Source organism: Erpetoichthys calabaricus, chromosome 5, assembly GCF_900747795.2.
Source record: "Erpetoichthys calabaricus chromosome 5, fErpCal1.3, whole genome shotgun sequence".
Taxonomy (NCBI): Eukaryota; Metazoa; Chordata; class Cladistia; order Polypteriformes; family Polypteridae; genus Erpetoichthys; species Erpetoichthys calabaricus.
Genome location: NC_041398.2, coordinates 197,110,104 through 197,135,812, shown reverse-complemented (window position 1 = coordinate 197,135,812; position 25,709 = coordinate 197,110,104). Strand labels below are relative to the sequence as shown.

Genomic DNA, 25,709 nt, shown 5'->3' with positions numbered 1-25,709 from the left:
AGTGATGAACTGTATACCCAAGGGACAGAAAGTGGTGATTGGAGCAGATTTCAATGGACATGTTGGTGAAGAGAACAGAGGAGACAAGGAGGTGATGGGTAGGTATGGTGTCAAGGAGAGGAATGAAGAAGGTCAGATGATAGTGGATTTTGCCAAAAGGATGGACATGACTGTGGTGAATACATATTTTAAGAAGAGGGAAGAACATAGAGTTACGTACAAGAGTGGAGGAAGATGCACACAGGTAGATTACATCCTATGCAGCAGAGTCAATCTGAAGGAGATTAAAGACTGCAAAGTGGTGGCAGGGAAACGTGTAGTTAAGCAGCATAGGATGGTGGTCTGTAGGATAACGTTGGACATCAAGATGAGGAAGAGAGTGAGGGAAGAGCCAAGAATCAAATGGTGGAATTTGAAAAAGGAAGACTACAAGGTTGAGTTGGAAAGATGTGCAGCAGGTTAGATTGATAAAGGATAAAGATGGAAACGTACTCACAAGCGAGGAGAGTGTGTTGAGCAGATGGAAAGAGTACTTTGAGAGGCTGATGAATGAAGAGAATGTGACAGAAGAAGAGGTTGGATGATGTGGAGATAGTGAATAAGGAAGTGCAATGGATTAGCAAGGAGGAAGTATGGGCAGCTATGAAGAGGATGAAAAATCGAAGGGCCGTTGGTCCAGATGAGATACCTGAGGAAGCTTGGAAGTGTTTAGAAAAGATGACAGTGTAGTTTTTAACCAGATTGTTTAATGGAATCTTGGAAAGTGAGATGATGTCTGAGGAGTAGAAAGGAACTGTACTGGTGCCGATATTTAAGAATAAGGGGGATGTGCAGGACTGTAATAACTACAGGGGAATAAAATTGATGAGCCACAGCATGAAGTTATGGGAAAGAGTAGTGGAAGCTAGGTTAAGAAGTGAGGTGATGATTAGTGAGCAGCAGTATGGTTTCATGCCAAGAAAGAGCACCACAGATGTGTTGTTTGCTCTGAGGATGTTGATGGAGAAGTATAGAGAAGGCCAAAAGGAGTTGCATTGCGTCTCTGTGGACCTGGAGAAAGCATATGACAAGGTGCCTTGAGATGAGCTGTGGTATGGTGTGAAGAAGTTGGGAGTAGCAGAGAAGTATGTAAGTGTTGTACAGGACATGTACGAGGGAACTGTGACAGTGGTAAGGTCTGCATTAGGAGTGACGGATGCATTAAAGGTGGAGGTGGGATTACATCAGGGATTGGCTCTGAGCCATTTCTTATTTGCAGTGGTGATGGACAGGTTGACAGACGAGATTAGAGAGGAGTCCCTGTGGACTATGATGTTTACTGATGACATTCTGGTCTGTAGTGATAGTAGGGAGCAGGTTGAGGAGACCCTGGAGAGGTGGAGATATGCTCTAGAGAGGAGAGGAATGAAGGTCAGTAGAATGGTAAGGATGCAAGGAGTAGAGTTGGCAAAAGTGGATGAGTTTAAATACTTGGGATCAACACTACAGAGTAATGGGGACTGCAGAAGAGAGGTGAAAAAGAGAGTGCAAGCAGGGTGGAATGGGTAGAGAAAAGTGACAGGAGTAATTTGTGACTTACGGGTATCCGCAAGAGTGAAAGGGAAGGTCTACAGGACAGTAGTGAGACCAGCTATGTTATATGGGTTGGAGACAGTGGCACTGACCAGAAAAAGCAGGAGACAGAGCTGGAGGTAGCAGAGTTAAAGATGCTAAGATTTGCACTGGGTGTGACAAGGATGGATAGGATTAGAAATGAGTACATTAGAGGGTCAGCTCAAGTTGGACGGTTGGGAGACAAAGTCAGAGAGGCGAGATTGTGTTGGTTTGGACATGTGCAGGGGAGAAATGCTGAGTTTTTGGGAGAAGAATGCTAAGAATAAAGCTGCCAGGAAGAGGAAAATAGGAAAGCCTAAGAAGGGGTTTATGGATGTGGTTAGAGAGGACATGCAGGTGATGGGTGTAACAGAACAAGATGCAGAGGACAGAAAAATATGGAAGAAGATGATCCACTGTGGCAACCCCTAACGGGAGCAGCCGAGAGAAGAAGAACATCCTGTGTCATTTTACATAGCCTACTCAGTGAGAGTCACACCGAACAGCATCAAGTTTCAAAGTAAAATTATAAGAGTTTCATTGTACTTTGTACACATGACAATAAATCCAGACTGAACTGTTTACACTGCAGTGCAGTTTTTATAAAATTCTTAGAGTTTTGAAACAGCCAAGCCACCTGCACATTGATACCATCTCACAGGGTAAGTACACAGGGCGAATCAATACAGCTTTACTTCTTGAGGCATGTCGTGTACACACAAGAAAAAAAAAAAAAAAAACAAATTAGAAAATGAAAAAGGGACAGTGTACCATAGAGTCAAACCACTATGAAACAGATTGAGGCACCACAAACTAATCATTGAATTTAATAGCTAATGCTGAGTCGCTCTTACTAAGGATATGAAAATAAATGAGCTGAGGACAAAGTTTTTGAGGGAATAAACTCACTGACACTCATTAATAATGATCAATTAACAAACACAGGGGGGATATGCAAATCCCATGTAGTAGTAGGTAATATGTTTGCAAAATAAGGCTACAGTATAAAAATATTTTAGAGTGGCAGGAATAAGCTTCTGTATAATGAAAGTCTGAGTGAGGGCAAGTGTAATTTTTTCAGTGTTTCAGTGTTCAATTGTTGTCTAGTTCTCTACAGAAAAAACACAGTAGTTCACATCTGGGCATCTACATTGAACAATGTTAGTAACACCTCTTGGAGGTGACTCTTTGAGGCGAATCTATGCCTCTGGTTCTAAAGGGTGCCATGAATGAAGACGAGCTAGAAAGTCAAGCACACAGCCAATATCCTGTTAAAATGGCTGAATCTCACAAATATGTTTTGCTTTTTCTTCCATCCTAAAATGACGTAGGTTCACTTTTGTGAAATATATATGCAATCTCAACTCCCAGTTCAATACTGGATAAAATTCTTGACTGCATGCAGGTGTCTATTATTATTATCTTTTGCCTCCATTATAAGGCACAAGAACAATATAGGTCTTTTTTTAACTTTTATAAAAAAAAACAACACAATTTCATGTGGCAAATTATAATGTACCATAATTTTCAAGAAATAACTTTGATTTGAAAAATACCAAATCTATGGTTTAATGGAGAGTTTTCCTGGTTTTGCAATAGAACATGGGCTTAGTTTCTTGAATTTGTAAGAAAACATTGGATAATTAATTACATGCAAATAAGAAAGTTGAATATGGTAAAACAAATGTATAATACAGAATTTATTGTTATAAGTTCATTTATAGGCTTTCTAGTTTTGTCATAGGGCTGTGATTTTACCATTTAATAGGATATTTTATTTTTTTATCATTTTTACATGTTGTCACAGACATTTGGCTGTTAGTACAGATGTGAGTGTGGTAAAGTGAGGTCCATGGCATTTTAATTAAATAATTGCAACATTCGCATCTTTGTGTGTTGCGAGTGGTTGCCATGTGCGATATGGGAGCAGACGGCCCTGCACTTAGTGCATGGTTGTAGTATTGTCCGAAACCCTAATTGACAGCGGGAGCTGCTCATTACCAAAGCTGTGCCATGTCCACAGTTTAAAAGGGATGCGCGAATGCGAGAAGTGTGTAATTGAGAAAGGAAAACAAAAAGAGAAAACAGAGGTTAAAGGGTGAAAGAGAGAAGAAAGTAGGAGGCGGGAGGAGCTGGAGCGGTAGTGAGCAAGCTGAAGAGAGTAGGCTAGAGGGAGAGAAAGCAGGCAGCAGGGAAGTGCACCCTGAAGAGGAGTGTGTGGCCGACACTCGGGAGTGCAGGTTGGAATGGGTCACTCTGGCTGAGCTGTAATGAGGAGGAGGAGTGACCGGGAGTTTATACAGCCCGCCGCAGAAGACCAGGAACACAGCAGGGATCGAGGAGGCTTGGGTGGAGAGCTCCAGTCTGAACGCCCTGGCCGTTGGGGACCCAAGCAGAGGTCCAGAGAGGAAGCCTTTCAGTAGCCATGGGACAGAAGGGACCTGGACCTGAGGAAGGACAGCTGTGTCTGCTGTTAGGACGACTCCTCAGCTGCAAGGCCCAAATGGGATAAGCAGAGGAACCGCCAGTTAAAAGATCAAAGCACCAGGATTTTTCCTGTCAGTTGGTTTTAACCTCATTTTTTAATGGATGTGCTTTTTATTTTGATTTTAACCTCAAATTCACCTTTGTTTTTAATTGGATTACTTATTTATTGAACTATTTTTTTTTAGCACTGCACTTTTGGAACATTTTGATGTTTTTTTTTTTTTTTTTGATTTGCACCTTCCCCTTGCTTCATGTGTGTTTTGTCCTCATCAGCCATACTCATCTGGTTACGTTATCAACGGTGTCAGGTTCAATAGGCTCCCATTATGGAAGAGGAAGCAAGGAGCCAACCCACACCGTCACAGTGACAGAGAAAAAAAATTGAAAAGTACAGTAATAAAATATATCAGAAATATACCAGAGAAAGTAATAAATAATCATCAGAAGCAAAGCAACATCTGACTGTCTAGCTAATACTTAGCATGTAATGATGCTGAGAATGGTGATGTGTTGTATGTTGGTTGGACGTGCAAGTAAGAATTTCACTGTACTCTGTACATGCAATACTACTACTAAGCTTCATAATTTATTTTAATTGATGTAAAGCAGTTTATGATATCTAACCTTTTCCATTCAGTGTTCAGTGTTGTGTGGACTGGTGATGTCTTTCATCTGGTTTTCCATTAAGAATTTGATTACTTTTGTGGAACATACTCATTTTGTCTTGACGAGCTATTTATTATTGACAAGAGATAAGTTTACCAGATAGTTTTCTATATTTAGCTTTTGACTTGATTTTTTAGAGAAAGCACTTCTGATTCTCTGGCACCCATCTAATGTATTAAACAGCTTTATAGAACATACTGTATACAGAACTCTGAGACCAAGGTACGCATCTTGAAGTAAGACTTTACTAATAATTCTTCGCACAGTGGCAGGACTGAAAGGCTTTTCAGGATTTACACACTTGACACACATACACAATGGGTTTAATGAAAAGAAATATAATCCCCTGACTGGAAAATAGTTAATTTTCAAATGCTGGTATAACCTCACATGGTATAACCTTGATGGTCAAAGACGCCAGAGCATGCCCATTAAAACTGACAGGGAATCAGCTACTAATCATGCTTACCCAATACTGGTTGATACAATGGTATTCAGAATAACATCATAAAATCCCAGAAGTAAATTTACATGTATTTTATCTACTGTGTACTGCTGACAGATGAGAGATAGTTGGGAGAAAAATATACAGTGGTGTGAAAAACTATTTGCCCCCTTCCTGATTTCTTATTCTTTTGCATGTTTGTCACACAAAATGTTTCTGATCATCAAACACATTTAACCATTAGTCAAATATAACACAAGTAAACACAAAATGCAGTTTTTAAATGATGGTTTTTATTATTTAGGGAGAAAAAAAATCCAAACCTACATGGCCCTGTGTGAAAAAGTAATTGCCCCCTTGTTAAAAAATAACCTAACTGTGGTGTATCACACCTGAGTTCAATTTCCGTAGCCACCCCCAGGCCTGATTACTGCCACACCTGTTTCAATCAAGAAATCACTTAAATAGGAGCTGCCTGACACAGAGAAGTAGACCAAAAGCACCTCAAAAGCTAGACATCATGCCAAGATCCAAAGAAATTCAGGAACAAATGAGAACAGAAGTAATTGAGATCTATCAGTCTGGTAAAGGTTATAAAGCCATTTCTAAAGCTTTGGGACTCCAGCGAACCACAGTGAGAGCCATTATCCACAAATGGCAAAAACATGGAACAGTGGTGAACCTTCCCAGGAGTGGCCGGCCGACCAAAATTACCCCAAGAGCGCAGAGACAACTCATCCGAGAGGTCACAAAAGACCCCAGGACAACGTCTAAAGAACTGCAGGCCTCACTTGCCTCAATTAAGGTCAGTGTTCACGACTCCACCATAAGAAAGAGACTGGGCAAAAAACGGCCTGCATGGCAGATTTCCAAGACACAAACCACTGTTAAGCAAAAAGAACATTAGGGCTCGTCTCAATTTTGCTAAGAAACATCTCAATGATTGCCAAGACTTTTGGGAAAATACCTTGTGGACTGATGAGACAAAAGTTGAACTTTTTGGAAGGCAAATGTCCCGTTACATCTGGCGTAAAAGGAACACAGCATTTCAGAAAAAGAACATCATACCAACAGTAAAATATGGTGGTGGTAGTGTGATGGTCTGGGGTTGTTTTGCTGCTTCAGGACCTGGAAGGCTTGCTGTGATAGATGGAACCATGAATTCTACTGTCTACCAAAAAATCCTGAAGGAGAATGTCCGGCCATCTGTTCGTCAACTCAAGCTGAAGCGATCTTGGGTGCTGCAACAGGACAATGACCCAAAACACACCAGCAAATCCACCTCTGAATGGCTGAAGAAAAACAAAATGAAGACTTTGGAGTGGCCTAGTCAAAGTCCTGACCTGAATCCAATTGAGATGCTATGGCATGACCTTAAAAAGGCGGTTCATGCTAGAAAACCCTCAAATAAAGCTGAATTACAACAATTTTGCAAAGATGAGTGGGCCAAAATTCCTCCAGAGCGCTGTAACAGACTCATTGCAAGTTATCGCAAACGCTTGATTGCAGTTATTGCTGCTAAGGGTGGCCCAACCAGTTATTAGGTTCAGGGGGCAATTACTTTTTCACACAGGGTTTGGATTTTTTTTTCTCCCTAAATAATAAAAACCACCATTTACAAACTGCATTTTGTGTTTACTTGTGTTATATTTGACTAATGGTTAAATGTGTTTGATGATCAGAAACATTTTGTGTGACAAACATGCAAAAGAATAAGAAATCAGGAAGGGGGCAAATAGTTTTTCACACCACTGTAGTTGTGTTTCTAGCAAGTTAGCTCTGCGTATTTGTCTCAAATCTATTTTCTTTGTAGAGAACTTGTGTGAGTCACCAAATCTCTTAGCCAAAAAGACTTGCCCCAATAAATTTCTGACATGAACATCCTGCCTCAGGTCCAGCTTCAGGAATTGTTTAGGTCATAACCTTTCTAAAAGATTGCACATAGATTTAATTGTGCAGTTTTACTTGGCTTTTAATATGGGGTGCTTAAGTCTAGTTGATTAGTATAACATACTGAACCTCACTCAGTGTTTAAATTACTGCTGTACAAATTACATTAATAACTGTGTATTGTCTAAGCTCCAGGGCTGCACAACATCACACAAAAGTTAATTTTAGTACTTTGATTCTCTGTATCATACAATTTCCTGTTTCTGTGTTCTTGTTGTGTGTCTTAGTTCAAAATGATTAAATAATAGATAGATAGATAGATAGATAGATAGATAGATAGATAGATAGATAGATAGATAGATAGATAGATAGATAGATAGATAGATAGATAGATAGATAGATAGATACTTTATTAATCCCAGGGGGAAATTCACATAATAACTCAAAAAAATAGATTTAATTAGTAATTAAACTATATAGAGTAATTTAATTAGTGGTGCTTGTCATATGCTGCACAGGTCAGAATAACCAATGGCAAACATAAAGAGCAATGATGTGCTTAACTAAAATGACATACAGTATACAGTAGGATAGTTCAGCTCACAGGCGACTACATTAGACCTACACAAATTAAGTATCTGGATTGCAAGAATTCTAAATTAAAAGTGAAACTGGAATTATAATTTTAAATTTGCCTCTTTATCTGCACTTTTATTACACTCATATAGCACTTATGTATTGCTGTGTAAACTCTTAAACATTTCTTTATGAAAGTACTAGTGTCAGGAAACTGCTGAAACATTAATTTATATTCAAATAAAAATTAACTGCAATTTTACTGTAATTGCAAAAATAAAAACAATGTATACTGAAAAATTTTGTGAAGTAGGGGAATCATTGAGAATCACTGAATAAGTGAGCACTCATCAACAGTCACAAAAAAAGGACCAGGGTAGAAAAACAGTATTGTAATGCAGCAAAGTTTTTAGATAGATAGATAGATAGATAGATAGATAGATAGATAGATAGATAGATAGATAGATAGATAGATAGATAGATAGATAGATAGATAGATAGATAGATAGATAGATAGATAGATAGATAGATAGATAGATAGATAGATAGATAGATAGATAGATTTATTAATCCCAAGGGGAAATTCACAAAATGTAAAATCTCTGATATACATGCTTATTCATATTTTTAATGCCACACTAAGGCACGTTTTTTTTAGTAGATAGCCTTGGCCTTTAAATTGTTTATATACAACTGTTGTTATTAATGGGTAGTAATCAGTCTTGAGACTCTGAGCAAAGATGGATAGCTTCTGGGAGCGCAGAAGGTTCTTGTGTTATCTTTTTTAATGCACACTTTACTGTGACTGACCCAAACTTGGCCAGCAATAATTTATACATCTCAGGACAAGTTAATGATTATATTTTGTAAATATTTTTAAACTTGCATATCATTGAGGAAATGTCTTTTTATTGTGAAGATATCTCTGAATAAATATTTTGCTATTGCTTTATGATCTACATACACACCTAAATGAATCTGGTACACAGAATGCTGTACATTTATAAAGCAAAATGAAAAGCAACACTTGAGCATTTTGTAACAACAACAACAAAACTAAACTTTAAAGTTGTCTGCATACTGTGAATGTAATAGAAACTATTGGAAGAGACTTTGATTTAAAATTGTAGAAAGTAGATTTTTTGCTTTATAATGCACACTTGAAAAACTATCTTAACGGTACATATTTTTGTTGTGAAAATTCCTGATCTTAGCTCCAAAATCTTGAAAAAATTTTTTTTAAATCTTTGTTCCTTTTACATTTAAATGTTGTATTATCTGCATTAAAGAAACCGCTAACAGTGCTTTTTAAATGAAAACAAAAAATGCATTATGTGTATGCCCTAAAATTATTTAAAATATATTGTATATGAATGTATTACATTATAATGAAGCCATATTTGATATTAATAGATTTAGAGTATGGCATTACAGCTTTGTCCTGTCCTCCTCAAAAACACTGTGCTATATCTTGTACCATTTCTTATATAAAAGTTAAAAAAAAAACAGACAGAACAAGCAAAATTACATTCTATCTGAGCAGGGCTATCAATTCTTTCTATCAACACTTTTAAAAGTGGCTGCAATTGCCTGACAACCAGGTATCACCTTCTGGTAGCTAAAATTGAAAGTAAGGTTGCTATTTTTAACAACCTATATTTGGAATAACTAGGATGCTATACAAGTATATGACAGCCTAATATTCAAAGCATGACATTAAAGAATATTTACGTTTATGATCTGAGCTAAATTCTTTTTTTGTTTATTTGCTTTACCTACTACTTCCAGTTAAGAACATTTCATTCTTAATTGTTATCACTTAACAACAGAATTCTGATTCTGTGCACACCCATTCCTTGTGTCACAAGGTCTTTTGAAATGTAGACCACGAAGATTAGGCAGTATAATTTAGTCAACTGAGCAATTGATCAAAAATATTTATTTACAGCTAAAAGTATAGGATACATCCATTTTTCATTTAGAGTACTGAATATGATTCCATCTTGCAATGTAATACTGTGCACCAGCAAATGAAAATAAACTGCTTCAACAAGCCTACACTACTACAGTTGGCTTCAGTAAGCCCTGCTGGAACCCAACAAAATTAAAAAGATTTCCTGCTTTTGACATCATTCTGCTGTCTGAAGAGCATATAGCCTTAGATCACAACAGCATAAGCAAAAGTACAGGGATTCCTTACAGGTTGCAGAAAATAATCAGTAATTTAAATATTTAACACAGTGAAATGTTATATATTTTTAAACAGTGTGTAGGAATGCTTGGAACAATTACTTATGAAAATATAATATAATTCATGTATCTGTTATCACGTGTAAAGGGACTGTAGCCTTTTCCAGCAGCATTAAGAGCAATACAGAAATCAAATCAATAAAAAAGAAGATTACATTTTTAATGGTTTTAAAAAACCAAAATCATGAACTGTGTTAAAAAGAGGTTACCAAAAAGAAAGGCAAAAGTTACACACAATAGCTTGACCATAGTTTTAAAAATGCCGTGTAGTTCATTCTGAAACTTACATTAGATTAATCTTATTAATCCCATTGGGAAATTCAAATACAGCAGCAGAAACAAAAACAAGAATACAGACTCACATGACAGATAATACAGCCAATCAATTAATCAATACATAAGCAAATACTGTAAATCAATCAATAAAAATAAATTTAACGAGTACATCAAATGGAAGCATTGAATTCCCTAATAGCAGTGGCAGAAAAGACCCTCAGAGGCGCTTTTCAGCACACCGTGATGGAATGAGCCTGTGGCTGAAAATGCTCCAAGAGAACGCCCCCGAAGGGGAATGAAGGGACTTTTCATTATGGCACCCATTTTTGCCACAATCCTCTTTTCCACTAGAGCTTCCAGGAATTTTTCTCCTGATGCTCCCATCTCCCAAAAATGTGAAAGAATCACTCATTTTTCTCCTATAAAACACTGAATTAAATCAAAAAGCACACTTTGCTCAAACCTCATAGAAATCAGGATGCTGATTCAACTTTTTCTGGCTATGACTGCACTTTAAATACACCATACTGAACACTTCAGAGTATATTTAAGTGATAGGCAGACTAGATTTAAAATGAGCTAGCAAAACTGCAGCATACAGTAAATAATAATGTACTCACATCAAAAATCAAAGAGAAAAAAACTAAATTGATATATAATGATACATTAAATGATAACAACTGGATGTCTACTACCACTGTCAAAAATGGAACAGTTGAAAAGCATAGAGAACAAGATTCTTCAGTAAACACAAAAATATCTGTTGAGTAACTTCAAACAATGTTAAAACAGATTTAACACAAAAGTACATAAGTTTGTATTTAGACCTTTATCAATTTAAACTTGAAAATGCATTTCCTTCGTTCTTGAACAGACATTTAAACATCTGGTAAAATGTTCTGTATTTCAAAGTCAAAGTTTCTTATACTGCAGACAGTAGTAAGTGGCCCTGACATACCAATTTCTTGGTAAAATTTATAGTTCATTCCACGCATAAAGTTGTGGGATATATGACAAAATTATACAATTTAAATGGTATTCAGAAATCGAAGGGATAAGGATCACTGCCTTGGACTGCAGTTGCACAATTTATTAATCTTCTTGCATACCTTTGAGGGTATAGGGCACATCACTATGGCTGACATATATACAGAGCAGCTTGATATATTAAACAAGCCTAGATCTGAAAGCATTTAGAAAAAGAGAGACCCCACTATGACTCACTAAACATGCATTATCCAACTGCAGTGCAGCAGTGACTCACATGCTTAAGATTTACAGATACAAAGCTGTGTTCTATAAAGATACGAAAAGGGATTTCCACAACAAACTTAGCAATTCTAACAAATCTTTAAATTTAGGTCTTTTTCATCCAAACATTTCAAAAGAATATGTCAGGGTCAAACAAAATTTTACAATGAGGTAAACTAAACAATAATTATATCATAACCAGCATTGTGTAGTTGAACCTGAGTATCATGGGGAATAAAGCTTAAAATGATATCAGTGACAATTATTGTGAAGAGACAAACTATTTTGATTAACAAGTTGTAATGTCAAACAAATATGATCTATATTTTTCTAACAACTTTTTCTGATATTAACAAATTCATTAGAAAGACTGGTTGGTCTGTTCTGGACATTTGCCTGGACTGCCTGAAGTCGGCAACTGAGAGAAAGGTGTTGGCTATGCTCGAACTATCTGGAACAATGCCTCTCATACCTTGTGTAACATCCCAATCAACCTGCTGACCACCTTTAGCACAAGTCTGCTGTTATAGTTTTTTTTGTACCAGATGCCATCAGATGTTAACACCGTAACCACCGTTTTTTTTCCTTGCACTTTAACATGGCAATTTTAATTTAGTTATGGACCAGTGCCAAAAAAGGGTAACTCCAAGACTTTTAGACCAGTTACTCTCACTTTATACATTATGAAGGGCTTTGAGAGACTGGTCCTGAAACAGCTCCAACCCCAGGTTATAGTCCATGCTAATCATCTGTAGTTTGCCTACCTGGCACATATAGATGTCGAAGATGCTACGTTTTATATGCTCCTTAGTGCCTACTAACAACTGGACAAAACTGACACCACACTCAGGATCATGTTCTTTGATTTTTTCACCGCTTTTAACAATATCCTGCGTCACAGACTACGGAAAACGCTAAGGGCTATACATCTTGATGCCCCCACTGTCTCCTGGATCATGCACCAGCTGACCTAGAAACGGCAATTTGTGAGGCTCAAGGGCTGAGTTTGTGTTGGTTTGTAATATTGGGGCATCTCCCCGTCTCCCTTCCCGTTTACCCTCCACACAATGAACTTTCAATATAGTACCAGCTCTTGCAATCTACAGAAGTTCTCAGACAACTCCACCATTATAGGCTTTATTAATAATGGAGACCAGTCAGAGTAGAGGAGACTGGTTTAGGTATGTTGGTGCAGAGAGAACCACCTGAAACTCAACTTCCACAATATAAAAGAATTGGTAGTGGCCTTACGACAAGTCAAGGAACCCCTGAGACAAGTCATCATCTAGACGGAGGAAGTGGAGGTGGTGAAGAGCTGTAAGTACCTGAGAGTCCATAAGAACAGCTAACTGGACTGTCTGACAGCAGTATGGTTCTGTATAAGAAAGACCAGAGCAGGCTGTATTTCTAGATGAGGCTTAGGTCTTTTGATGTATGTGTGCAACATACTACAGAAATGTTTTACCAGTCAATTTTTCAGGTATTTCATTTGTTAATTGTAATAGTTACATTATACAGTATGAACATAGTTTTAGTATTACATTTCCCCATAGGAATCTTATGACTTATAAAGTATGTGCTATGAGTTCTGAATAACTAATTCACTAACTGATGAGTACATTTTAATTGAAAAATGCATTTTATTTGTAGATACTAAAAGAGCATTAGGTTAATAAATAATCTACTGTAAATAGTAGAACAGGATTCCAAATAATGCAGTAATACAATCTACACAAACATAACTTACTACTTACTTTAAACAGCTATTTCAAAAGAAAAAGTAATACTATATATATGCCATCTTTTTGTACATAAAAAAAATCATTAACCATTAATAACAAAAGCACTGATAAGGGCAGTTACTACATAACGACCTTACATAATACTACACTCACACTTAGGTTCCTGTCCCAAATATGTATTGTCCCATCCTGGCAGCCAGAAGCAATCAACTTGCCATCCCTGCTATAGGTACAGCAGGTTGGGATGACCTTCTTGCCCTTCATGGATCTTGGCTTGAATACATTCTTGTGTTTTTTTTCATCATTTATATCCCATGTTCTGACTGTTCTACAAAAGCAAGGGGAAAAAAATCAGCTATACAGACATATAAAAGCCATTAATTTATCATTTAAATAAATTCAAGAAATTATTAAATAAAAATAAACATTCACATTTAAAGTGTATATCTGGCCTGAGCTGAAACAAAGTTAAAAAAAAAAAAAAAAACATGTAAATTTACTAGTATTTGAGAACTTAATTGTGTGAAATGTATTTAAGAAAGTTTAGTGATTTATAACCTGCGAACAACAGGTTAATGGTCTTTATGTACCTTATAGCAACATTCACTTAAATAGCTTCAATAAATTATTGCACATTATTTTTTACATATTCAAGATAAAACTGAAGTAAACATATACAGAGTATAGTGAAATTTTAGTTGTATGTCTGACCATCATGCAACATGCCATCACTCTTTAGTGCCATAATCAGTGTTAATAGATAACTGTGGTATTCAAGCCACAATTACTGCCTGAAAGCCATGCTACAAAATGAAGGGCTCCTCTCACAAGTACTCACCTTGAAATAGGATTAGACAATGTACCCGAGTGTGTGTACTATATACTATAACACACATATCTTCCCTGGTTACATTGCAGTTGGTGCACAAATGCATGTAAAGCTGACCATAACTACTACTGGGTCTATCACTTTAAACCACAGAGCAAACCAAAGTACAAAAGGAGTTGGTAATCAGTTTTAATACCCCTGCCCATCACTGTTTATTGGTAAGGCATTAGTTTCCTGATATTTTATAGCATCAAAACACATCAATAATAACTCATAATACACAGAACCAAAGATTGCTAAACCACATCCTTAGCATGGTGACTTCAATAACCACCACTGAGAGACTTGCTAGTGTTTAAACTTAGCACAATATAGTCCCTTAGGTGCTCTGATAGAGCCTCATTTTCAGCCACCAAGTTTTACTTCAGTCCTGAACATGGTTTAGTCTTGAGGCCATGATTTAATTTTTACTCCTGAGATATATTAAACACCAGTAGTATTTCTCAATGTTTTTCATTCTTCTTTCACTGTAACCCCTTTATTATTCAGCTTTAAGGATCCATTTCATTATCTAATTATTTGTTAAGGATTAACACCGTGTCTTTATCTGTGGGTATATCCACTTGCGTCATTTGTTCAAAAGGTTCACCTATTTTTATTAACTTAGTTTGTTCAAATCCTTTTTCTATATGTTAGTCGTAATACCTGTCGAAGATAGGTAATAGTCAAGTCAAGTTGGGGAGCATGCACTGGTACAGTGCGTTGCCGCACCCACTACACAACGAAACAACTCGGGATCCCAGTTTGCAACCCCCAGCCACTCGGGTTCCCAACAATGAGGATCTTACGAGCTGGATCACCCTCGGGGAAACGCGCCACATGGTCGTAGTGCCGTAACTGACGCTCCCTCACAATGCAGGTAATGTGCCTCATTTGGGACTCCATAAGCAACCGCTCATTCGACACAAAGTCAAACCAACGGTACCCAAGGAGAGACACAGTACTAAAGGAGTCCAGTCTTCGTCTCAGGTCACTGGAGAGTGTTCATGTCTCGCAACCATATAGCAAGATAGGAAGCACCAGGACTCTAAAGACTGGGACCTTCGTCCTTTTGCATAGATATCGGGAGCGCCACACACCCCTTTTCAGTGACCTCATGACCCCCATGCTCTCCCAATCCGTCTACTGACTTCATAGGAAGAGTCACCAGAGACATGAATGTCACTGCCCAGGTAAGTAAACCTCTCAACAAGGTCGACACTCTCTCTGCAAACAGACACACTGCTGATGGCCTGGATCTTGTTTTTTTATCCAGGACACTCGCAAGCCCAGACACTCAGACTCCTCGCTTAGTCTCTCAAGTGCCCTGATCAGAGCCTCCATTGACTCTGCGAAGATCACAGCATCGTCAGCAAAGTCAAGATCAATAAACCTTTCTTCACCAACAGAAGCCCCACAGCCGCTGGACCCCACAACCTTGCCCAACACCCAGTCCATACAAGCATTGAACAGAGTAGGAGCAAGAACACACCCCTGATGAACCCCAGAATCAACTGGGAAAAACACAGAGGTCCTGCCTCCACTCTGCATATCACTCACAGTACCAGTGTACAGGCCGTCCATGATATCCAGCAACCTTGAGGGGATCCCGTGAATCCTCAGGATGTCCTCACAGGGCAGCTTGATCAACTGAGTTGAATGCTTTGCGAAAATCGACAAAGGCTGCAAAGAAACTCTGCCAATATTCGCGTTTGCGCTCCATGAGAACCCTCAGTGCCAGGATGCGGTTGATGGTAGACTTCTTAAGCGTAAAACCAGACTGTTCCGGTCGCTGGTAGTACAGCAAGTGATCACGGATCCTACTGAGGACGACCCTAGCAAGGACCTTACCCGGCACCAAGAGCAGTGTTATCCCCCTGTAGTTGCTGCAATCCAGGCGATCATCCTTCCCTTTCCAGATAGGGACGACAAATCCCGTTTTCCAGTTAGTTGGGATGATGCCAGTCTCCCAAATGGAAGCAAAGATTGCTTGCAATGCCAGGAGGACAGCCTTACCACCAGCTTGGAGAAGTTCATCCCGGATACCACAGATCCCTGCAGTCTTTCCCCCCCTTCAGCTGGTTCATCACCTGTGCAATCTCAGTGAGATTGGGTGGTTTCCAGCTAATTGGAGGATCAGCTTCAAGAACCATGGACCCAGAGATATCCAACGTCCTAGCCGGAGGATCAGCTTTGAACAACTGCTCAAAGTAGCCAGCCCAGTGGGTCATAACTGTAGTGTCATCCGTAAGGACCGTTCCATCAGCTGCCCTGACTGTGACTCTCTGAGGAACAGATTCAGATGTGCTTAATGCTTCGATTCCTCTGTAAGCAGGATGTGGGTCACTAGACCAGAGATGGTGTGTCACTTGCTCACAGATTCCTCTAATAAACACCTCTTTATCTGCCCTCAGAGCCCTCGCAGCTGTCCCTCTCAGTTCCCCGCACAGACCCGAGTTGCCATTGAGTCATGCGCTGCGACTCCTCTCAATGATATCCAGGGTGCCCTGCGAGATGAAACACCTCCTTCTGGGAACACTGGTAACACCAACACAACTCTCAGCAACCTTCCGGGTCTCGTCACAGAAGGTCTCCCACATCACATTAGGATTGGCAGTCGTACCCAAATCTGCAAGTTCCTCACACAAACTGCATGCAAACTCATTAGAAACAGCCTGGTCTTGGAGTCTGGCCAAGTCCAGGCTCATTTTCCTAGTAGGTGGTAACCTACTGGACCTAAGCTGGATCCTAAGAGTAGCAACAACAAGTCTGTGGTCAGAATTCACAAATTGGGCACTTCTGTAGACTGCAGTTTTACAAGAGCCTCCAGCATCTGCCCATGAGGATGTGATCGATCTCCTTCACCGCACCACCAGTATTGGAGTACCGAGTCCAACAATGCAGTTCAGGGCGCTGGAACCAGGATCCAGCGATTTGCATCCCCTGACATTTTGCAAAGTCAAGGAACATGGAGCCACTTTCACCACGGTCACCAGACCCATGGGGACTGAGACAATCCTCATAGCCAGCCCTGTCAGTGCCAGTGGATGCACTAAAGTCACCCATGACCAGAGGAATGTGACCTCGTGGGCACCCATCAAACACAGAGCGAAGCTATGAATAAAATGTCTCCCTCACCGAGACATCACTCACCATGGTTGGAGCACACACTGAGACAACAGACAAGGCACCCAGAGAGTGCCGTAATCTGAGTCTCATTATACGCTTGTTGATTCCCAACAGACCTGACCCTATTGGCTCTCCAACAGTTTTGACTCTTCCAGGGATGGGGGCTCCTGAGGGCTTTCCCCCATCCCACTCATGATGCTAGCAGCCTTCCTATGGGCGGCTGCAGCAGAGCTACTCCCGCAGAGAGCAAAAAGGAGTCCTTTCTGTAGGTCGAAGCTTTGTGAAGTTTTTTACAGTGGCTGGAGTGCCAATCCTGCCACCAACCCCCATGATTTCCCTGCAAGTTGGAGGACCACTTTCAGGGCCAGATGCAGTTTAACGTCATACCCAGGACCAATAGGTAATAGAATAATTTAAAAATGTTTGCTATTTCTTGCCCTACTGTATGTGTACCTTCAGAACCTTTCCTCTGTATTCACGCATGTCTAAACTTCTCTTGATCGGTGCTCCTTCTGTAAAGCCTGCATTTAGACTCTGTGATTATTTAATAAACTCTATCATTTATCTATTATTTCTTTAGAATTGACCTCTAAATACAGTTTTATTAATGTGTGGTAAGCTATCTCTTGTTTGTTCATTCCATAGCAGAAGTCATATTATTGTTTATGTAAATGAAAAAAACAGCTGTCTACACTGTGGAGAGACATCTTGGTCCTTGCCCAAAATGGTACACACCTACCTCTCTATTCCAAAATAAGGTGTTGCATATTGGAGGAAACTACTATTCAAACAACTCATTACCAATTAAAACAGTATGGCAACAGGATCTTTCCTCTACCCCTTTTATTGCATGGATTTCAGCTTTTCAAAAATCTCTATTTTGGGTCAATAATTCCTAATTATCAACAGACCAAATTCACGTTTGCTCACAGTTTATATTCAACCTCATGTAAATAACACACTTGGGAATTGGTCTCTGACTCTAATTGTCACTTTTAACCCTTCAACATATGTTTTGATAGTGCCCTTCAGTGTTTAGTTTTGGGTCTGGTGGGTCTACGTTTCTTACATTGACACTCTCTACCAACATTCCTCTTCTTCCTCACATCTCTGTACAACTAGATTCCCCTTTGCTTCAACATTCTGCTATTCAGCAGAGGCTTTTTTCCTTAGGGACAGTTGTTGTAAAATTTAACCTTGCTGGAAATCTTCTAAGGCTCCCCCTCTGTCTCTGTCTGGAAATCTCCTTCTTTCAGTTTGACACTATTAGAATTTGCAGCGATGAACATCAATTAGGCTACTGGTGTCTGCATCAATAATTGCTTATATATGACATTTTTAGTTTGTAAGAGGAAGTCACGTGGTCTTCACTACAGTAATGTTCCTTAGCTTTTAACCTCCTTGATGGAAATAGTCGACTTGTTGGTCGACAGAGGATCCTCTTTTAACGCTATTTAGAATTCTAATCTCCACACGGCTGGTTTTTATGGTTGGAAGTAAGTATTAGGTCTAAGGTTGATATTTAATTTTATGTAAAATTTAGTTTTGGTTCCTTTAAGATGTTGGCCTTTTGAGTCTTTCAACAAAGATCTGATTTTACAAAAAGGAAGCTTATACACTGTATGATGCTGGTTCTTGTGAAGAGATTATATGTATATGTACCAAGTGATTAATTTCTTTTCTAAAAAGCTAACTTAGTATTTGCAATGCACATTTTCCAGTTTAATTTTTTAAGAATTATTTCAATGTTCAATTGATGGATATGTGGAGAATGTTGTTTGCAAACATAAACTTAAAATACACCTTTTGCATACTTCTCCCTTCGTTTCAGTTTCTTTTCATGTTGTTGGTTTTTGGTATAGTTTTCTTTTGTGTTTTGTTTGAACAACAAATGTCCTTGAAAAGTACCCTGAAATTTTATTTTCAGTGTCTATATATAGTATACTGTACATACGTTTTTTTGTTGATTACGAATGTACAATAACCTCTGCATTCTCTCTAAGCCCCTTTTCGCATCTTAGTGTAGTCAAATTTATATGCTGCATGTTGAATTTATATCTATTTTGAATTCAACATTTGAGTTGATTTTCAGTTTTGGATGTGAATTTGAACCTTTGGAGTTTCACTGAACATTATTCATGTTTGTTTTCTCTAACTTATTAGGTATAATATTTGGCATCATTATTTTAGTCTTTATACCATTTATCTTAATATATTTTAATACTGTACAATTCTGTAGAATAGTTGTTATAACATTTAGTTCCATGCTAATCATTTCTTTCTTGTTGATGATTCGCCAAAGCACAAATGTTTTTTTTCCTTTTCTTTATGGAACAATGCAAAGTGTGAACACCTCACAGCAATCCAAAGCAATTTTTACTTTGTTAAGAAGTCAGGGTAAATGTCCACTTAGTTAGATATGCTTCCATAGAGGAGACCTCTGGTACTCAGTAGATGGTAAAACATAATGCAAATTTTGCTCAAAAAGATTTTCTTAAAAAACATGGCAAGAATTCATTAATATTATTTTAGAATATGCATTCTGAGCATGTGAGTGTTTCTCTTATGTTATTAATTGTTTTATCATATTTAAAAAGTTTTGCTTGCGTCTCTCTTTTTCTTTCTTCATCATGGGAAGGGGATTCATTTTGTTTTGCTTTAATTTTCTTTATATTCATGTCAAAGAAAATGTTTGTTATTTGTTTGACTAAGTAGCGTGTCATTGTAATGCTCTGGTTTAAAAAAAATAAAAATATATATATTTTTGGAAAATTTTGAAATATTATAAGCTGTACTCATGTTGTTAGTTTCACTTTTATATTCCACTAGCCCTAAAATTTCACATGTACATAACATACAGTTATCTGAAGTTTGGTAATACTTATTTCAAATCCTCTTCATTTGTGCCACTACAGCTGAAATATAACATTAAATAAATAAACCAGATTAACCAGATTCGTAGTAACTTTATATTAAATTAGAAGATAATACAAGTAGCTAAGTGAAAGTACATTTATTTAAGCAGACAATAAATAAAACTTAAATCACCACTGTGTAAGACTCTCTTTCTCTAGTTTAACATAATCCTTAAAACAGTTACTTTTGTTTGATATATTAAAAGAAACTAACATTTTAAAAATAAATGATTTTAATGAAAAATGCAAATATTTACTGGTGCTAAAACCAGTGTCATATTAATACAATTTTAACTAGAACAGGTTGTATTGCAAAAACAACAACAAGCTGAATTCATCCATCGTAGCAAAAGCAGGCCTCCATAAGGGGAATTCTCTTCAAAGGAGTAAGAGCTTAAGAAGTTAGTCAATAATTTGGGTTTGAACTCAACTGATGCAACCACTTAAAATGTTTAGATTGTTTCACTGCTCCTGTTTAAACAGTCTTTGTGTCTTCAAGTCTCAAGGTATGTAAACTCAGGTTTGTGTAACTCATTCCTTTTAATGAATGATTCCATCAACAGGGAAATTTCTTTTCTTTTTCTTTTTTTTCTTTTTAAACATTTTAAAACATACATTTTGACTAAGAAAACATGTTTTCTTCTTCTAGTTTTCCTTTTGTTTTATATATGTTTTGGTTCAAGAGTTTTCTATATTGTCATATTTTTGCATATATTTTCATATACACAGTGCATCCAGAAAGTATTCACAGCGCATCACTTTTTCTACCTTTTGTTATGTTACAGCCTTATTCCAAAATGGATTCAATTCATTTTTTTCCTCAGAATTCTACACACAACACCCCATAATGACAACGTGAAAAAAGTTTACTTGAGGTTTTTGCAAATTTATTAAAAATAAAAAAACTGAGAAATCACATGTACATAAGTATTCACAGCCTTTGCTCAATACTTTGTCGATGCACCTTTGGCAGCAATTACAGCCTCAAGTCTTGTTGAATATGATGCCACAAGCTTGGCACACCTATCCTTGGCCAGTTTCGCCCATTCCTCTTTGCAGCACCTCTCAAGCTCCATCAGGTTGGATGGGAAGCATCGGCCATTTTAAGATCTCTCCAGAGATGTTCAATCGGATTCAAGTCTGGGCTCTGGCTGGGCCACTCAAGGACATTCACAGAGTTGTCCTGAAGCCACTCCTTTGATATCTTGGCTGTGTGCTTAGGGTCGTTGTCCTGCTGAAAGATGAACCGTCGCCCCAGTCTGAGGTCAAGAGCGCTCTGGAGCAGGTTTTCATCCAGGATGTCTCTGTACATTGCTGCAGTCATCTTTCCCTTTATCCTGACTAGTCTCCCAGTTCCTGCCACTGAAAAACATCCCCACAGCATGATGCTGCCACCACATGCTTCACTGTAGGGATGGTGCCAGGTTTCCTCCAAACGTGACGCCTGGCATTCACACCAAAGAGTTCAATCTTTGTCTCATCAGACCAGAGAATTTTCTTTCTCATGGTCTGAGAGTCCTTCAGGTGCCTTTTGGCAAACTCCAGGTGGGCTGCCATGTGCCTTTTACTAAGGAGTGGCTTCCGTCTGGCCACTCTACCATATAGGCCTGATTGGTGGATTGCTGCAGAGATGGTTGTCCTTCTGGAAGGTTCTCCTCTCTCCACAGAGAACCTCTGGATCTCTGACAGAGTGACCATCGGGTTCTTTGTCACCTCCCTGACTAAGGCCCTTCTCTCCCGATCGCTCAGTTTAGATGGCCGGCCAGCTCTAGGAAGAGTCCTGGTGGTTTCGAACTTCTTCCACTTACGGATGATGGAGGCCACTGTGCTCATTGGGACCTTCAAAGCAGCAGAAATTTTTCTGTAACCTTCCCCAGATATGTGCCTCGAGACAATCCTGTCTCGGAGGTCTACAGACAATTCCTTTGACTTCACGCTTGGTTTGTGCTCTGACATAAACTGTCAACTGTGGGACCTTATATAGACAGGTGTGTGCCTTTCCAAATCATGTCCAATCAACTGAATTTACCACAGGTGGACTCCAATTAAGCTGCAGAAACATCTCAAGGATGATCAGGGGAAACAGGATGCACCTGAGCTCAATTTCAAGCTTCACGGCAAAGGCTGTGAATACTTATGTAAATGTGATTTCTCAATTTTTTTATTTTTTAATAAATTTGCAAAAACCTCAAGTAAACTTTTTTCACGTTGTCATTATGGGGTGTTGTGTGTAGAATTCTGATGGAAAAAATGAATTTAATCCATTTTGGAATAAGGCTGTAACATAACAAAATGTGGAAAAAGTGATGTGCTGTGAATACTTTCCGGATGCACTGTATAACCAGGAAATGCAACATGAAAAAGTTTATATAAGAATTGTGTTGTTACTTCATTTCACCCATCTGTTTTCTATATTTTTTTCTTTCTTGCCAGCAGTTACAGTCAGCTTAAGTCAGAGCACTAACTGAACAAGGCAGAATTCAGACTTGAATTAAGATTGCATTAAAGTGGTTAATATATTTAACACAACATACACACTCACAACACTGAAAATAAGCAAAAGTTTATCTATCTATCTATCTGTCTATTGTGAGATATGGCCGGCCGTTTATCCCGGCCAATACCCCCAGGCCGCCAGGTGGAGCACTCCATGCAGCATGGAGGTGCCCCGAATGCCAGCAGGGAATTATGGACATTGGAGTTTTCCTTTACAGTCCTGCTGGATACCACGGGGGCCGCTAGAAGGCACTGCAGGGAGGAACAGCAATTATTTGCCCTACGCCCCGGAAGTACGTCTGAGTCACATGGACAAGAGGAATGATGTGCTTCCGGGGTGAAGAAAAAGGATTTTTATCTGACCCGGAAGTGTTCCTAGTCACATGGACAGAGAGGGCGAAACATTTCCGGGTCATGGACTATAAAGGACTATGGGAAATCCCAGACGAACGAGCTGAGCTGGGTGGAAGGGTGGCAACGCGTCAGGGAGTGGAGGACTGTTTATTGATTATTGATTGTATTATTGTAGTGTTTATGAGTATAGTGGAGTGGAGGGTGCTTGGTGCACATTATTATTATAAAATAAATAATAATTGGACTTTTATCTAGTGTCTGGAACAAGGGTTCAAGGAAGCGATAGCGCCCTCTATCTATCTATCTATCTATCTATCTATCTATCTATCTATCTATCTATCTATCTATCTATCTATCTATCTATCTATCTATCTATCTATCTATCTATCTTGTGGCAGTAATATGTAATAAACCAGGGGATGCTCCAGTTCCCCAAACATCCAACACAAGCAGGCTCAAACACAAGTATTTTTAAACAAATAAACAGCCATAAGTACAATAAAGCACAGTACAGCACACATCATTTTTTTTCATCAATCTCTCTCTCTCCTTCACTGCCTCCTACACTCCTCCTTGCAAATGTTCTCCATCTTCCTCCCAACTCTGACTAATCCCTGGAAGTGCTTCCGGTGGTGACATGATGCTGCAGCTTTGAAACACTTCCAGCTAAGGCTGGAGCCACATGGAGCAGGGACTCCCAAATCCCACAGCTTCCTCTGGCAGCCCAGGACCCAACAAGACTATTCTCCGGGGCTATGATACTCAGCATGCTTTGTGGGCACCCATGCAGGGATCCGAGCCTGGGCTTGCTGCCATCAAGCGTCCTAGGGAGACAAAGCCATGTTTAAGCTGTCTCCCCCAGTCCTTCCAACTTACAGGTGTCCCCATTGGGCAAGAGCGCCAACCATCCCTCACAATGTGTAAAAGTAACTTGCATTAATATAATGTTTACTGTATTTGTAATTGTTTGATATTATGAATTGTTCTGCACAACCTAGATTTTGAAGAAAGATGTATAATGAATATAAAAGTATGGTTTACTTCAGAGAGACAGGAAGATTCTTAGTGCAGGAATAGAACTTTTTGTTAATTTGTAGCTCCTTTATATGCAATGGACATGCTAAATTTGTATGTTCTGCAACATGCTTTAGCTCTGTAAAGGGAAGAAGGGCTAAAAGTTTTTCTTTCATGAAGAATGTGGAGCAACAGTTTTCTGAATGTTAAGAAAAGTTTGCAAAGATAATCTAGTTTGTAATGTATTCAGGAAACATTAGATAGATGGGTTAGGTTATATGTTAATTATATTTGTTATTTTGTTTTGTAAAAAATATAAATATAAAATAAATGAAAAAAATCTAACTAAAATTCACATTAAAAATATAATTACAGGGCTCCAAAGCTGTAGAATGGTCTGAAGAAATGGCCTATAAGTCTCAGCATTTTAATCCAGTTGGAAGACTCATTGATTTAGCCTAACGTACTCAGATCAGAACTTTTAATAGCTGCTCTTATTGAATCTCTTTTACGGAATTTCAACTGTTGCCGACAATTCACTATTCTGTTCCAGTTCTTTATAGCCTGTTATGTCATTTGGTTCCATTGATTTACTACCAGCTTGTTAATTCTGTCCATGGAAAAACAACATCTGATTTGGTCTGCTGTACCTGATCATGGACCCCCCCCCCCCCCCAGAAGGTTTATCTAGGAATGATTAAGACTAGAGTTTTTGTTTTACTCTTTTCCCTTACCAACTGACCTTAATTCAATTGCAAAATAAATGGAATTTTACTGTCACAAATTGTGTATATCAATAAATTTGAAACTATATTATTTCACTTTGTAAAATGGAGAAACATTTTTATAACTTAACTTTAATATATATATATATATATATATATATATATATATATATATATATATATATATATATATGATTTCATCTATCCATCCATTTTAAACCCTGCTGTAATCCAATTCATTGTCAAGGTTCTAGTCAGTCAATGTAACACTCACTCAAATAGCACCAAGATAAGTTACTCAATTAACCTAACATCTTTAACATGCTAGAGGTAAACTGAAGTACCCAGAAAAAAAATAGATATAGGGAGAATGTGTAAATGCCACTTATTCAAAATTGGAATCCATTTTCTTAATGTTGTGTGCAGCTCTAATTACTATACAACATTGCTACCTCGCATTATTAGAGTTTGTTTGCAAATAGTTAATATTATTTAAAAAATTAGCAGGACAATAATAGACATTCATTTTGTTCACATACTGAGCGCATTTCTTTTTTATCCGCTTCTGAACATTTATGACGAACTATTAATGGTATAGAAAATCTTTTGTTCCATAAACAAATATAACAAGTGAAATCTCAGCAAAAACACAAAGCCTCTTTTCAACTGTATTTTACAGCTCACCCTTTTATACTAGATAAAATCCTTATTAATTAATAAATAAATTTATAAATAAAATAATAAATTCATTTATAAATATTTAAAGCACTACATGTTTCAATTTGGACAAAAATATTTCTTTATAAAATATCTTTTAACAGGGATAATCCATGAAAGGCCGTATATAAAAATGCTTGACCAATTTACTTCAGTTCAGTTTAGATGAATAGAACAGATGAGTAGCCATGCAGCTGACATATTTCCTGCAATGCTCAATTACTGTCTACAAAAGCAAAGCACTAAGCAGCATGTGTACTGTTGAAAGGCTTCTTGTCCTCTGGATCAACATGAAAGAATAATTAAGAAATGCGT

At 38.1% G+C, this 25,709-nt stretch overlaps 1 protein-coding gene across 3 annotated transcripts in view; it reads right to left on the bottom strand.

Annotated features, from left to right (window-relative positions):
- LOC114652857 (WD repeat-containing protein 70) overlaps positions 1 to 25,709 on the bottom strand; it is a 444,610-nt gene that overhangs the window by 148,478 nt on the left and 270,423 nt on the right. For all 3 annotated transcript variants that reach the window (XM_051928488.1, XM_051928489.1, XM_051928490.1), the window contains one exon: positions 13,330 to 13,504. In XM_051928488.1, the coding sequence (XP_051784448.1) occupies positions 13,330 to 13,504 (175 nt within the window). The remainder of the gene's footprint in view (positions 1 to 13,329; positions 13,505 to 25,709) is intronic.